Source organism: Planococcus citri, chromosome 5 (assembly GCF_950023065.1).
Source record: "Planococcus citri chromosome 5, ihPlaCitr1.1, whole genome shotgun sequence".
NCBI classification, from domain to species: Eukaryota; Metazoa; Arthropoda; class Insecta; order Hemiptera; family Pseudococcidae; genus Planococcus; species Planococcus citri.
In genome coordinates this window covers 20,977,108-20,993,019 of record NC_088681.1, presented here as the reverse complement: position 1 = coordinate 20,993,019, position 15,912 = coordinate 20,977,108, and the positions used below count along the sequence as shown (strand labels likewise).

The 15,912-nt window shown below is 33.9% G+C and overlaps 1 protein-coding gene across 2 annotated transcripts in view; it reads left to right on the top strand.

Moving 5' to 3' along the window:
• The window catches only part of LOC135846233 (putative glutathione-specific gamma-glutamylcyclotransferase 2), a 232,342-nt gene that overhangs the window by 183,352 nt on the left and 33,078 nt on the right, over nt 1-15,912 (top strand). The window contains exons 1-3 of one of the 2 annotated variants that reach the window (XM_065365211.1): nt 55-391; nt 546-621; nt 7,987-8,230. In XM_065365211.1, coding sequence (XP_065221283.1) covers nt 382-391; nt 546-621; nt 7,987-8,230 — 330 coding nt within the window. In that variant the 5' untranslated portion in view covers nt 55-381. Of the gene's footprint in view, nt 1-54; nt 392-545; nt 622-7,986; nt 8,231-15,912 lie in introns of those variants that run through there. The other variant, XM_065365210.1, reaches the window with a different exon arrangement.

The following is a 15,912-nucleotide window of genomic DNA, read 5'->3' as shown; positions in this document are numbered from 1 at the left end:
CAGAATAGGTGTAATTTTTGTACTTATAAACGAAAAAAGATCGTTGCAAAGTAGGCTGTTTTTTTTTGTATTCGTTCGAAAATGCTACTCGTGTTAATTCGAAATAACCAAATTATTATAAATTCGTTTTGAAACTGATACGGTTTGTGATTTACAGTAGTCGTAGAGATAAGCTCGTCGAGTAATATTATTTCACTTTTTCTGTCTGCTTTATATTTATCGCATAGAAGTTGTAGTAAAAGTTGTTAAACTACCATATGTTTCGTGCCCAGTGTATTTAAAATTTACTCAGAACTCGGTATTTATCTAATTTTCAAAAAAACATTTTTCCCAGTCGTAGGTATTGTTACCTAATACTTTTGTTTGCTGAAATTTATCATCATGTTGGCTGGTAAGTTTGCCTGAAAGATGTGAACTATCGCAAGAAACCTGTATAGTTAGTAGTCTAGTTCTATAACTTGATAGATACTTTTTTTTATGTTTTTGAAAATTGTGAATGGTTCGTATTTTAACGATGCTTTTTTCGTTTATTTTTGTGTTTTCAGCAATCAGTAGTTTTGCGAGTGTCGCGTTCGAATATGAAAATAACCGATGCGATGTGGAAGAAAACGTTAAATGCAGGTAAATCGCGTTATCTTAACGTTGTTTTGATGTTTATCGTCGAGTTTGTGAATGTTGATTATTGTTGGGATATTTTGGGTTTATAACGTGTGATTTTTTTTAAAATTGAAGATTAATGTTGATTCTTGAAGAAATGTACCTATTTGAATGTTGAGATTTCTTCTTTTTCATTTAGTTATTAAATAGTGATTCGATGATAATTTTTCTTTTAAAATTGGTACCTAATAATTTAAAAAAAAAAAAAACTTGCGAAGTTGTGAAAGCACAAAGTCAACAGTAATCAGTACCTATTATAAATTTTGTTGGGATAGTTACCATGATTTATTCTAAATTCATCGTATTATTTTTATATAAATTACTACTGCGAGAAGAATGAAGAGAGGGACGTTTATTTGAAGAAACGTTTAGATAAGAGGTTCGTTCGAATGCTCTGTAGATTTAGAGGGGAAAAAATGTTGATTATAAATCTGAGTGATTTTATTTTTGTGAATTTTATTCAGAGTAGTCTGTTCATGAATAAAATGGCGTAAAATGCCTTCGTCGTTTTAAATGTCAAAGTTTATTTCGCAGATGAAGCATCATGTTACATTTTGTAAGATTGTAAGTGTAATATGTTTTTAATTTCATTTAATATTTTTTTGAGGAGAAAAAAAAATCAGTTGAAGATTTAATATTGATGATACTCGTAAAAAATTGAGTGGGTTTTATTTTTGACTTGATCAGGTGTTCTCGAATGTTTACGATTGATGATTAGATATCTTACTACTGGGTAATTTTAGCAATTAGGTACTTCAGATAGTGATTTGATTACGAGTCTTTAGCATTGGTTACCAGAAAATATTATTAAGAGGATTCGAAAGCTTTGATTTTAAAATTATGTAATGCTCTAGAAGACTTCCCTGGTTTTTTGATTTTGAATTACTAATTTTATGATTAATTTCTATGATGATTTGGTTTTTATTGTACGTTTTGGCTTTTTTTTTCATCTTTTTCTCGATGAATTTAAAGTCAGATGGGTTTGACTCGAATGTTCTTTTGTGGATTATGGTATTGTTTTGAACTTCTGAATTAACCGTACCTAAAATAATTTGGATATTTACACCGATATTAACTAGATACCATGACCTATAAGTACCTACTTTACTTCATTAAATTTGAACATATTAGGTACCTATGTATTTTTAATTCGATTTTTTTTTGCCTTGAAAACGTATTTGATCTGATCGATCTATCGTACACCGGTCTTTGGTGCATGGTAATAAATTGATTGTTATTAACCGGAAAGACCCTGACTGAATTTTTAAAAACCAAAATAATACTTGTGAGAGTGACCTTTTTGAGGGAGTTAGTTTTAAAATAGCATAGTGTGTTTTTCTTTCAAGTTCTAAAATTAGTCAGGAAAATTTTTCGAGAGAAAATTTCAAGTTGTTAATGTGTTATAATTATTATGAAACCGTAAGGTAGTTTTTTTTACATGATGAGCGCTCTTTTTCGGCGAATTTTTCACGTTTCCTTTTTTTTCTGGAATTATATTTGTAATTGGAAAAAAAATATTCCTGGATTTAAAAAAAATCGTGTAATGATACGATGAAATTTTGATAAAAATTTAACAATCTCGATAAGTAGGTATAAACTAATTGAGAGGAAAAGATTTTTTGAAATTTTTTGACGTTTTAAAATTGATTTTCAAAATAAAAATAGACGAATGTCTTGATAGAAAATGTTTACCGTCTTGGATTTATCATTGATCTTTTGAGAGTCAGAAGAGTCTAAGCAATTGAAATGAGAAGGATCCAAGAAGTTCTAATTTTTTTTAAAATGTATACCTATTTTTGTCTATTTCTCTACAATTTTGTGATACCTATTTCTACGTTTTGAAAGTTTGAATTAACCTAACGACAATTTTATGCCAATGCAATTGAGATGATCAAGGTGGTCGAGTCAGGTTAGGAGGAGTAGGGAAGAAAATGAAAGCAACGTCTCCTCTGGAAGGGAAATTTCAAACTACCTATATGAATACCTACTTTTTTTGCTTTTAACCTATGTACAATAATGAAATTGCGTTGATAAAAACAATTTTTCCAACTTTTCAAAGATCTGAAAAAACATCAGAAAGACATTTTTGTAAATCTGACACAGTCTGACAATTCGATTCATTGATGAGATTGAGAGTTTTTTCTGCTGAAAATACATACGTATGTCAAAAATAAATCCACCTATCCTATTGGTTTTTTTTGAACATTTTTGATGATTTTGACAACAGTTATTGGTCTGATCCTCAAGTTCATTTGGCTCTTCAGAATGATATGAAACGTTTGAAGAAATTTGAGAATTCGCTGGAGGCTCCAAAAAAGTCAAATTGCGATTGTTGTCGAGCCGGGTGATGATCAGACAATATCTTTTCAAAAACCCATCTTGAAAATTTGTTTTTTTTTCACTTTTCCTGGAAGTGACACTCCTGGACTTTCGCGATAATCACCTAAAACAGTTGAGAGGGTGCTTAGTAAGCACTGACCAAGGTTCTAAAGTTCATTTCTAGTCTTTCCAGAGTGATGTGAGGTTTCTGGAGAAAATTGAAAAATCGCCGGAGGCTCCAGAATAACTCAAAATAAGTAGTTATTGATGCGTGGAAGTTGAATTGAAGGAATTATTTACATTGGTTTACTTTGCCAAAATAAAAAATATATTTCACGAAAAAGATTGAAAATCATCCTTGAAATAGTTTTTTCGATTTTTTGCAATTTTCAAAAAATTCATTGAGAATTCAAAAGTGAACTTTTAGGACCTAAATTGAACTTAATTTTTACTCTCTCCCCCTCCAGTTCCTTCTTTCGAGAGTCAGAATTTGAATTGAATTTTTGTTTGTATGGGTTGAATTGATTTTCAGAATGGAGGAGAGAATGCTGCACAATGGGTCTTGCATGGAGTGTGGGTATTAATATCAAGAAACTTCCTTGTGGAAAGTTTCAGAATCCCAGCCCCTCCCCTTTTTGAGAAACCCCCCTTTCTGAAATTACATGCAATAATTTGTTTTTCTGATTTTCTAATATGTTGTGTACGTACACCCATAACAGGTATTCTCATAAAAATTTCCACCCCTCTCCCCTTCTCATATTTACCCCTCAAAATAGAGGTTTTCAACTTATTTTATTATGCTTTTTAAGAATGAAGATTGCGCGAGGTACAATTTTAAAAACGCGTTTTTCGGATGTATTTTTGGCCCCTAAACATCATATATTTTTTTGAAATTTTTGCTTTGGTGCGCCCCACAGTGGCCCGAATTTGAGAAGTAGCGGTCAAAAATCGAATTTTTAAAGCAAATCCGTAAAATTTTGGATGTTTTTTTTTTTTGTTAGGTCGTTGAAGTCGATTTTGGCATTAATTTTCCCCTAACCTCGAAATGAGCACTCGAGAAATGGGGGTGAAAAACATATAATTTCAAAAAATTCAACATATGTATCATCAAAATAGGGGTTTTCGGGTCACTCTCAACCTCGAAATACGCCCTCAAGGAAGGAGGAAGGAAGGGGGGAGGTGTAAAACATGAAATTTCGAAAAAGATCGATGTACCAAGGTATATCGAAATAAGGGTTTTTCGGGTTACATGAGGTCGATTTTTGCATTCATATTTCGTATAACCTCGAAATGGGACATCAAAGAGGTGGGGAGGGGGGGGGGGTTACAAAACATAAAATTTCAAAAAATTCGACATTTTCATCTTCAAGCCAAGGTAGCATTGTTCATTTTAATAGTAATTTTCACGTTAAACATTCTGAAAAAAAAAATGAAAAAACAGCAGTTCTGCAACTTGCATAGCAATTTTTTCAAAGGGGGGCAAGTTCGGGCAAACAATTTTTTATGGATATTTTTCCTTACTTGCCATATCGTAGTACCTCTACCTACCCCAAAGATGTGATATTTTCAAATGGTCTTGGATGTTTTTTTTTCCTTTTTTTGATATAAATTTTTACCTCAAAAATATACTTATGTACTTACCAAAAAATTTAGTTGTTTTGCAATGAGCAGGATAGAAACCAAAATACATAATTTTGAAAAAAATGGAATCAACAATTTTTATAGGTACTCGAAAATTTTCATGTTTTGATTTAAAAAAAACATGGTTTTGAAAAAAATTGAAATTGACATGAGGCTTTTTTATTCTGACAAGGGAACCACTTGAGGTGTCACACTCCGATTTGAACGGGACCGCGATTTTTGGAAAGAGCATAGTCTAAAACCCCCAAAACCAAATTTTCAGCTGCCCAAGTTCATTTTTCGATTTTTGGCGAATTTTTGAAAATTAAAAATTGACTGTTTTTGGCGATTTATGCTTTTTTTTTTAAAGTACGTACTTGATCAGTAAAAATGGTCAAAATAAGTCCCAAAAGTAAAATATTAACTACCCAAATCCAAATTTCACAATTTCCAGCCATTCTGGAGCCTCCAGCGCGATTTTTCAATTTCTCCAGAATTTTGAATTTGCTCCAAAAGGCGTGAATATGAAGTTGGGCGGCTTAAAATCGAGTTTTATGTTACACTCGACCTGTTTAACGAGTTTATCCACATTTGAGCCGATTTTGAGAGTGACATCCTCAAAAGTGGCTTTTTGACCAGCTTTTTTCATAATTAAAAATTCCAAAAAATCAAAAGTTTCCCATTTGTGTGGAAATGTTTGAAATTCACGCGAATCGCTGTATTCTGTCTAGAACTAACCCCCCAAATCCAAATTTCACAATTTCCCAGCCATTCCGGAGCCTCCAGCGCGATTTTTCAATTTCTCCAGAATTTTGAATTTGCTCCAGAAGGCGTGAATATGCAGTTGGGCAGCTAAAAATCGAGTTATGTATTGTAGTCGACCTGTTTAACGAGTTCATCTACCTTTGAGCCGATTTTGGGAGTGACACCTCAAGAGTGGTTTTTAGACCAGCTTTTTTCAAAATTGAAAAATCCAAAAAATCAAAAGATAACCGTTTGTGAGGAAATTTTTGAAATTTGTGCGAATCGCTGTATTTCTTCAAGAACTAACCCCCGGAGCGCAATTTCTACAATTTCCAGCCGTTTTGGAGCGAGAGTGATACGTCAAAAAACCACTCTTGAGGTGTCACTCTCAAAATCGGCTCAAATGTGGATAAACTCGTTAAACAGGTCGAGTATAACACACAACTCGATTTTGAGCTGCCCAACTGCATATTCACGCCTTCTGGAGCAAATTCAAAATTCTGGAGAAATTGAAAAATCGCGCTGGAGGCTCCAGAATGGCTGAAAATGGTGAAATTTGGATTTGGGTAATTAATATTAGTTTTGGGACTTATTTTGACCATTTTTATTGATCAAGTACGTACTTTTTAAAAAAAGCATAGATCGCCAAAAACAGTCAATTTTGAATTTTCAAAAATTCGCCAAAAATCGAAAAATGAACTTGGGCAGCTGAAAATTTGGTTTTGGGGGTTTTAGACTATGCTCTTTCCAAAAATCGCAGTCCCGTTCAAATCGGAGTGTGACACCTCAAGAGGTTCTACTTTTGAGGATTTTTTGGAAAACGTGGGGGGGGGCTAAATGGAAATTTTGAGAGAAATAATTATATTTGAGTAGGGTGTCATATCCACATGATTCGATATCGCTGAGCACAAATATGACATGAGATTTTCTGGGCTACACTCATCTAGCCCTCTCTTGAGTCTCCAGCCTCCGACTCAATTTTTACTTTTCAAAAAATAAAGTTACTTTGATGATATTGGAGTCGTTTTCGTATGATTCGAACTCCCTGAACGCAAATATGACGTCAGATTTCATTTTACTCTCACTATCAGTCCCTCCGGCTTCTCGTCCCTCTTCTCATTTACGAGTACACTATTTTTGAAATTAAGCTACTATTTACTGTTTTACAGGATATGTTTTCGTTTTTTCCATGCAAATTTCAATCCGAAAGCTTTCAAGAACCATTTCACTCCTCTTAAGTACCTATGGTCTTTTGAAAGAAATATTATTATGTTTTGTAGTATTATGAAGGAAAAATTGAAGAAAATCGGATTTTTGTCCTCACAAATCGTAAATTTTCTAGGGCTTTCGCCCTGGCTTCGCTCAGGCAACGAAATGTTGTTTTCTGTTTCTGAATTTAATTTCCAAAAATCGAAAGCCACAAAGGGGCACGTTGTTGTGGCTGATGATATTTTTTCGTTGTTGAAATTTTCATCAGGGTGGTAGGGGAGGGAGAGGATGAATCGAATTGATACAATTTGAATTAACATTCGACATTCTCACCTCTACCATCATGTATGTGCTTACGCATGCATCATGTAGTATGAACTTTGTCGATAATTGTATGGTTTTGTATCGTGCAACGTGTTGAAAAAATACCACCTCTACAATATACACAGGGGAAAAAAATGAAAACGTAAGTAATGAACACGAAAACAATACTCGGCCAAAGGGAAACAAGGGGGAAATGGAAAAACTCGCTATGAAAAGTTAGCAGAAGAGGGAAATACTACATGCTGTACGAAGGCGCTACGGTGTAGATTCGAGTCGAGACCGCCACCGTCGGCGGTCGGTGGTAATGATGGTGGTCGTCGTCGCACTGGCAGGCTGCAATCTGCAGTCAGCAGGCAGCAGGCAGGCAGTAGGCCACCGGCCCACCGCCGCGACCGTAACGCCGCGCGCGCCACGCACGTCTCGTGGTACAAATGTACGCAAACGCGAGCCCGAGACGAGTGCAAGTGTGGTAAAAGTTGGCTGAGTTACATCATCCTAAAAATCAAATCAGTGCCGCGCTGACTCTGACTGAGACTGACGATTCATCATTGACGCTGTGCTGTCCGAGTCCGTTGCTCGAAGAGATAGATGTATAGATAGATACCGAGACTGATCGAGTGCGAATGCGAATGCGAGTAGTATAGATTTAAACGTATTAGCCATCCGCCGTAGTATCCGTTAGTACTTGCTTATATTTTTTACGTATTTTATTTATTTATTTATTCGTCATATCCGATCGGTTTTCTAAATATTTTCCAATTTTTGTTTTTATTTTTCATTTTTTTTTTTTTTTTTCGTTCCTTGTTTATATGTACGTACGTATCGTTTTTGCTTGTAGATTATATATTTACGAGTAGTTACTAGTTACTTAGTAATGTTTGGAAAATTACGTTGAAAAAAAAGAACTCTCTGTGATCGTTTGTCAATTTTTATTTCGTTATTTTGAGTCAATTTTTTTCTCTATTTTGGATTTATAATGCGTCGTTTTTTTAATACTCGTACCATAAATAAACATATAAATAATAGTGATTTTCATAGAGATAGGTAGTACGTTAGTCTTAGAGACGTGGTCGAATAGTAGTAGTGCATAATAGTTTCATGTACGTTTATTAGGTCAGTATTCGGATTCGGAGTAGATATCATGTCATCGCCTTCGTCATCGTCCTCGTCTTCGTCCTCTCCAACGAAAACTGAAGCTGAAGCACTTGTTGATTCATCAGCTGTTTGGGTATTCGGATACGGATCGTTATGCTGGAATCCTGGCTTCACTTTTCAACAATCTATGATCGGTTACGTTAAAGGATTCTCGCGCAAGTTTTGGCAAGGAAGTACTTCGCATAGAGGCACCGTGACGCAGGTAGGATGTTTTATCATGCTTTATATTGTACTTTCATCTATATACGAGTACGTGTACCTACGTTACGTACTTTTATTATAACCCTTTCAGTATAGAGTATGTTTGCATGCGCATGTGTTGGTGTGGTGTGTTTTTTTTTGCGAGGAAAGTGCATGTCGTAGGTAGTGAGTTGTTGAGGTTGTGTTTTGAATCGAGACACGTGGTTCATCATCTGAATTGAAACAGGTGTAGGGGAGAATGTTTGCCGGTAGACATGTGAAACGTATTGTATGAATGAAGATAAGCTATGGAATGGCTGAGTAATTGAAATGATATGTACAGTATGATAAGTGTTTGGTTGTTGAAGAGAGAAAATTTTACTGACAGAATTTTTATTATTGAGAATTGAGAATTAGCCATTTTTGATGTTGCATGTTGAGAAATTCCAGTAAAATATGGGAGAAAAAGGGTAGAAAATGAAATAAATATCCTCGGCATGGAAAGAAAAAAGGGAAGAAGGTTGGAAAATTATCAAACAGTCGTACAAAAAATTCTAATCACTTCGATGTGTCCTCAAACCGAGAAAAAAAATCAGAAATTTGGCAAAATTGCAGTGTTTTTCTGGCGAAATTTAATGAAAAAAAATTGTCCAAATTTGGTGATTTTTCGTTGGAAAAATCCTTGAAAAAAACAAACGACATTTTTCAGTCTTGCTTCGTTAAAATCAAATTGAGTTTTTTAAATGAAACTAAAAATTGTGTTGGAGTAGAAATTTATTCGATTCGAGGTATTTTATTTTCTTTTTGAATTAGTAGTCGGGTTGAGAAACTTTGTTTTATAATCATTAATTTTAATTGTGGGGAGAGGGGGAGGGGAGTAGACATCTGATCTGAGCCAGTTTTTTTGAAATTAGTTTTTGAATTTTATAGTCACAAAAGTTGAGAATGGTTTTCATTAAAATCAAATGTTATCATTTTCTAGAATAATTTTTTCCATCATCGCCTGGATGTTACAAATAATATTTAGCAGCTATCTCACGCTAGAAGGGAAGGGAAAATTTACAGACAGTTCGGAAATACTGCGTTGAAACAGTTGATAATTTTTTATATAAAATTGAAAAGTTCGTCAAATTGAAAGAGTCCAAAAATTCAGATAAAAAGGTTCCTTTTTGGCTGTAGTTTTAAATGATGAAGAATGAAATTCTTGAACTTGGTTTCCGGCAGAAAACTGAATTTTTTCCTTGGAGCGATACCTAAAATAGAGTGTCAAGGTTGATTTGTTCAAAAAAAAAATGAATAAAAAAATGAAGGACTGAATTTTTTGATCAACTTATTCTCATTTTGTTTCAATTCGGCTTTCAAACGAATTGTTTCCATCAATGCATTATTTGGTTTCAAAATATTTTTCAAAATTATACATTTTGAAACTAATTTTCATTTTTTTTTACAATCGTGTAATATGCGTGCTTTGTTTGGGAGGGGGCAAAGGGGGCAGTTTGCCTCGGGCCTGCACTTTCTGCAGAGCCCGGTAAAAGAAGGGCCCATGATGAAAGAAAGCACAATTTTTTTTACTCTTCAAAACAAAAATTTTCGATTTCTTTTTCAAAATTGAAATTTCTAAAAAAAATATCATTCAATTTTTCCAAGTTTTTAACTAAAAAATGAACTTCTCGCGTAAAAAGTCTAGTTTTTATGCCTCTTAAAATCACTTGGGTCTGTTCTCTTTTTTTTCAAAATCAACATCCTCAAAAAATCTTTCAAATTCTAAAATTTTGAAATCCAGAAAATAAATTCTTTTTATGTACATAGAAACATCGTTTTTAGCTCTCTCAATAGACAACTGTTCAAAAAAGTTTTCGCCCTCGTTTCGGTTGGGGATGTTTTCTTTTTTTTCAAAATCAACTTCCCCCCCCCCCCCAAAAAAACATCATTTTTAGGCCTCTCGAAATCATATTCTCAAAAACTTTTGCTCTTGCTTCGCTCGGGCCAATTTGTTTCTTGTTTTGAAATTCAAAAAAAATCACATTTAGGTCCCCAAAAATCCAAAACAGAAAATGAAAATTTTTTAAAAGTCATGAAAATATACTTAATTATAATATCAATCGACAAAATTGATACTCTTATTTTTCCCGATATCAGTCGCCAAATTTTCAGTCAAACCCTTTCCTCCTTCCCCTTCTCATAAAACCTCTATACATAGTTTCGTTCCTAATAATGGGGCCAAATTGTATTCGCCCCGGGCCCGCATTGGCTCTCAACGACCCTGAGGTGAAAAGAGGAGGAACGTGGATAGAATATTGAAGGATCCAGCGTCAAAAAAAAATCCTGTAGAATTTCTGAAAAATGTTTTGCAGGAGGTCTGCATTTCGATTTTAAAGTTTTTTTTATTCGCTTGTAGTCTAAAATCGTGATGTCGACGAAATAAGTTGAATGGGAGGGATGAGGCATTGGACAGGGGAGGGAGAGGTAGGAGCGGAAAAAATGAAAGTTTCTTTGGAATTTGCACTAAAAAAATTTTAAGTCTGGTAGAAATTTTTTCAGATTTATAAATAGGTACATATCTTTACAAAGTGGATATTTTGTGTAATAAAACCCCACCTGAATTATGATTTGAAGATGGGGTGGGGGTAAGGGGGAGGGGGTTACACGAAACCATTTTATTTATCGAATTCGTCAAAATCGACCCTGAAGTACTCGTACGTAGATGATTTTGGCTACATGAATAGCTTTGGAATTTAATTCATTTTTCCCTTTCCTTGAGAATTTTGAAATTTTTTTGCCTGATTTTCTTCGAAACAAAAGAAAACCAGGATTATTTTCGTTGATTATGTTTGGAAAATATAAAAAAATTACGTATAGCTTTATGTATGATACGAAAAAAAATGCTTTCTTGAAGAAATTTTACCCCAATTTCGCTTTGAAAAATTACGTTTCTCCCCTTAAAAAAAAGAATTTTGAAATGTTATACAAGCGTGTTGTTGAAGTTCTCCTGATCCTGCAAGTCCTAATTTTTTTTTGCTTCTTAGCAAAATTTCCTGCCTTTTTTTTTCCTTATAGGTACCACTCAAATTTCAAATTTTTTCCAATTTCATCGGTTTTCTCTCCTAACTTCCTAATCAAAGTTTTTCTTCTTTTAAAATTTATTTTGAAAGAAATTTCTCAGCTGCACACCTCGTGAGAAGTCTGATGGGGGGGGGGGGGGGGTGAATAAATCTTAAAATGTCTGAAATCATCGAGAGAAGAAAAATTAAAACTTTAAAATTTTCACCCTTCTCTTTCCTTCAACAAAAGGTGTGACTAAAGTTCTGTATCTTCATTTCTGACATTTTATTAGACTTTTTGTAATTTATTATTACTGATACGAATCCTGCTTTCAGCTTGCTTTTTCATGTTATCTTGCTTCTGTGTTGAAATTATTTGAAAAAAAAAAATGCAGGGCTATGAAATTGTCATCATTTGACAATCACAACTTGGAAAATTCTTGTAATTTTAGCGAGAATTTCTTCGAATTGAATTTCGAATTGTGTACATTGTGAGCTCAAAATTTGTCACGAGTAAACTTTTATTGATACTCATCGCACAATTTGAGCATTCGAAATATTGTGAAAAATACTACTTAAGCGATGAGCTTTGATACTTCGGTCTTTATTTCTTTGCTTATTGAATCAGTTGTATCATCACGTCTTATATACTATATTGTCCTCCTCCTCGATGGTTTATTTCTGCGAATTTTTTATGGTAAAAATGATGTTTATTCTTCCAATATGAGTATCACTCGAATACGTGATGAAATTTCTGTATATAGGTATGTAATTTATGTACATTTGACTTGGGTAGGTTAGGTTAGGTTAGGTAGGTACTTGTAAATACATAAAGTTCTAGGAAATATTAATGCAAAGCCCAAGTACGTACTTTCAGGGTGAAAAAAAAATTCTCTCGAAGAAATTTATACCCATTACCCCTCATTGAAATTTGAATATTTTGCAAATAATACGTATCTTTTCCTTGTAATCTCTCTCTCACTTCGTTTCTTTTTGTTCTTCATTTCGAAGGTTGTAACGTTTATAAAATGCTGTTTCGTCGTTATCGTGGTCGTTTTCTGATTTAAATATTTACGAGAGGATTTCATTCATTTCTCGAGAGGCGTTCTCAGCAAGGTTGAGGACTCTCTAGAATTGAATAGTATTTGGAGGACGAGCCTGCCAAAGGAGGAAAAAATTATACAGGCTGCGATGTGGAATTAACAATGACAAATAGGATGATGAATTTCTACACTTTGTTCGTATGCGTGTGTCATGAAGAGGGTATACTGGGTAGTGGGTATCGTTTCTCTAGAATGTACGAGAAGATACCTGAAACTTGATAGAATAAAATGAGGTATAGTCGCGATGACGATTAAACTGCACGTCTGTCTGGGTATCGTTCGACTTAATTGCCACCTACAAACGGATATAATAACATTTGGGCACCCGACGGTTGATTTTTTTCAGTTACCTGTATCCGAACTAACGTCCTTCAGCGTTATTGACGTTTGAATATTTCGAGAAAAAATTTTTTTTATTCGATTCGTTACCGTAATGTGGTTGTGGTATAACTGGTTGACGGTTCGTTGGCTCGGATTTTCGAAGATTTTTTTTCAGTGAAAGGGAAACTGGGAGAGCCTTATAAAAAAGGTGACGCAGGCGGTGTGTTTTGACGAGTACTAAGTCTAGATTTTTCTTTAACGATTACCCACAGTTTCCCTCCTCTGCCCACGAATCTGATTTTTTGGACTCGTTCGTCCTTCATTTGGCAAAAAATTCTATCTGGCTTTGGCTCGGAAAATTTTTTCTGTCTTGTATAGTGTGGCGCATGTGAACTCATAAGTGCCTACATTTATGTGTATTTTAAAACACGTACGGTACACTGTATGCAGCCTAATGCGTAATGACTCGAGACCATAGTAAATTGCCTGTAGCCTACGACAATGTCTCGTTGAAGTTTACTCGATCGTGTACTTTATATGTACGTGTAGCTGAAGTACACTACATTTTACTGCGAAAGTTCACGTCCGTGTAATCACTTTTTACTGCTTTTTGCTTTCGATTATGAAAATTGCCCACATGGCTCGTATGTATTACGAGTTGGTTACGTTTAGATGAGATACGGATGCTGTAATTTTATTTATACTTTATCAATTATGGGCCCCTGATTGTATAATTATCGCGTACTCGTATCTGTCTACGTAACAGCTATTATGTATTTTACGAGTTTTTATCGAGTGTATGGGTTTAATGGGTCCTTACTGCTTAAGTTTTTGGTATTCGATTATCAGCGAAGATAAATCGATTTGAAAATTATAGTCATGGTCAAGGTAATTCGGCGAAAGTGACGGCATTTTTCATTCTTACCTCGTTTTTTCGTTTGAGAAATTAATATGACGTGAGATCCTTTATAATTTTAGCATTTTCTGAGCGAATCTAGTTGATTTTATTTAGTGATGGAAATTTTGCTGAGTTGATGCGAGTGAGTTTTTTCCACTGAGGTGTTTTCTTCGTACCTGTTTTAATGAATATCACTGCGGATAAATAAGTTTGAAAATTAGTCATGGTAAAGCAAATCCGCCCGAAAGGGGCAGGAATTTTGAATTTTGTATTCTCGAAAGTCATAGCATGTAATTTCTTTACTTGGGGAAATTAAAACGACGTGTGATGTTTCAATTTCAACATTTGAGCAAATATGATCGATTTTGATTGATGGAAATTTTGCAGAATTAACGTGCGTATATATAACAAGAATTTTTTCTACTGAGGTGTTTTCTTCGTATACATGTTTATATTATTCTCGAAGGGAAAAATCGAATAATATGCTATGTTATGAGAAAGTACATCAAAATAATGATGCATTTTTGTTGAATTTACGTGCTAATAAACGCTTGATATGAAAATCTTATCGGAATGCTGTTATATTGGATATTTTAAAAGAAGATGATGAATCACTGAAGACGATTCAACTTTGTTCCATGTATGTCTATGCAGTTTCATTCTGATCTTTTTTTGCATGATTAGGACTGGGCTGGGCTGGGTGGAGGGGGGTGGGAGGTCAATTTTAGAAGAAAAACGAGGATCATTCGATCAATTAATGTATTGAAATGTGAAAAATTCGAGGCGAAGTTTAATGTTTGAAAGAACGTGCATTATGCCTGATTTTTTTATTCCTCCGCCCACACCCCCCCCCCTCCTCAAAAAGATTACAAAAAATTAGAAAAATTATGTCATTACCTTGTAAATTGAAAAAAAATCAATTTTTTAATTTTAATAAATGAAACTGAAAACAAGTTTAAAAAAACTGGCTAGTCGAAAAAATTGAAAAATTGAAAAAAAATACTGCTGCAAAGAAAGATGAAAAGTACAAAATTGAAAAAAATAAAGTCACTGATAAAATACTCGGTGCGATGTAAAATTTGCAGGTGTTTGAATAATTTCAGATTTTGTCGAGTTTTAGGGTATACTTATTGAGAGAGGGAAGGGGTTGAATGGCCCCTAAAATTCCTAAAAATTTGTACATCTATTTCAGTCATTTTTTTTCTGAAATTCTAAAACCAAAAAATTTATAAAAAAATAAACCAATTCTAATAAATAATTTTGGTCAGTGATGGCAAAACTTTTGCGTTTCAGCTTCAGTTTTACTAATTTCAGTCTCAGTTTTTTTCCGGTTCCAAATTTCGGTTCCTCTTTTTTCCCCGTCAAATTCGTAATATTTTGGGAATTTATTGGAAACAACGAACTACCAAAAATCAGTTTTGCTTTTTACAGTTTTCAGTTTCAATTTTTTCATTTCAGGGGAGGGTAGTCAAAATTTTCGAAAAAAAAATACTCCCACATTGAGCAAGGTACTATCATTCAACAATCCTGTTTATCCTCTTTTTTGACCAAATTGTCCAATAGTCTCGCTTTTTCTTCCATTTTTTAATCGATTTTTCAAGTTTTCCATTTCTTCTTTCCTTGTTTTAAAATTTCTTAATCAATTAACGTCCTTTTTAAAATTTTTTTTTGCATAAGAACGAATTCAGGGAGAAAATCGTACAAAATCAGGTTTTGGAATGTATTGTCCTCTTAGAAGTGTGTTTTTATATCTACCTACTGTTCTTTCGCGTCGTTCTATTTGTTGTTATGACGCCTTATTAAATCCTAATCATATTAATATGGAGTATGCGAGTCTCAGAACGCGTTGGGAGAGGTGAGAGAAGAATTAAATAATTTTGAAAGCTCAAAAATCGTATTTTCTTTAATTTTTCAAACATTTTTTTAATTAACATGTTATTTTGACTACAGAAAAGAGGTTTGGAAATTGAGGTGTTTTTCGTCCCAAAATTTTAAAAAACATTCGAAAATTCACCCAATCCTAGAATTGTACCGATTTATGAATTAAAATGAATACTTTGATCGTATTCAAGATTCAGGGGTAGAAGTTTAAATACCCAATTTTTTTTCTAAATGCTCGAGACCCGCAATATTTTTGCATATTTTCTTCCAGCGTGAAAATTATTTTACGAGGGTCACTCGAAGCTGTGACAATTTGAAAAAAAATATCGAGTTTCCAATTCGCGTAGGCATTGTTAACTCTCCCCTTTCTTCTCCCATCACCAACAGATCAAACTTCTTCGAATTATTCATTTCTGAATTTTTCTGTTGTAGAAGTTGAACGAAGGTTTTTGGCCACTTC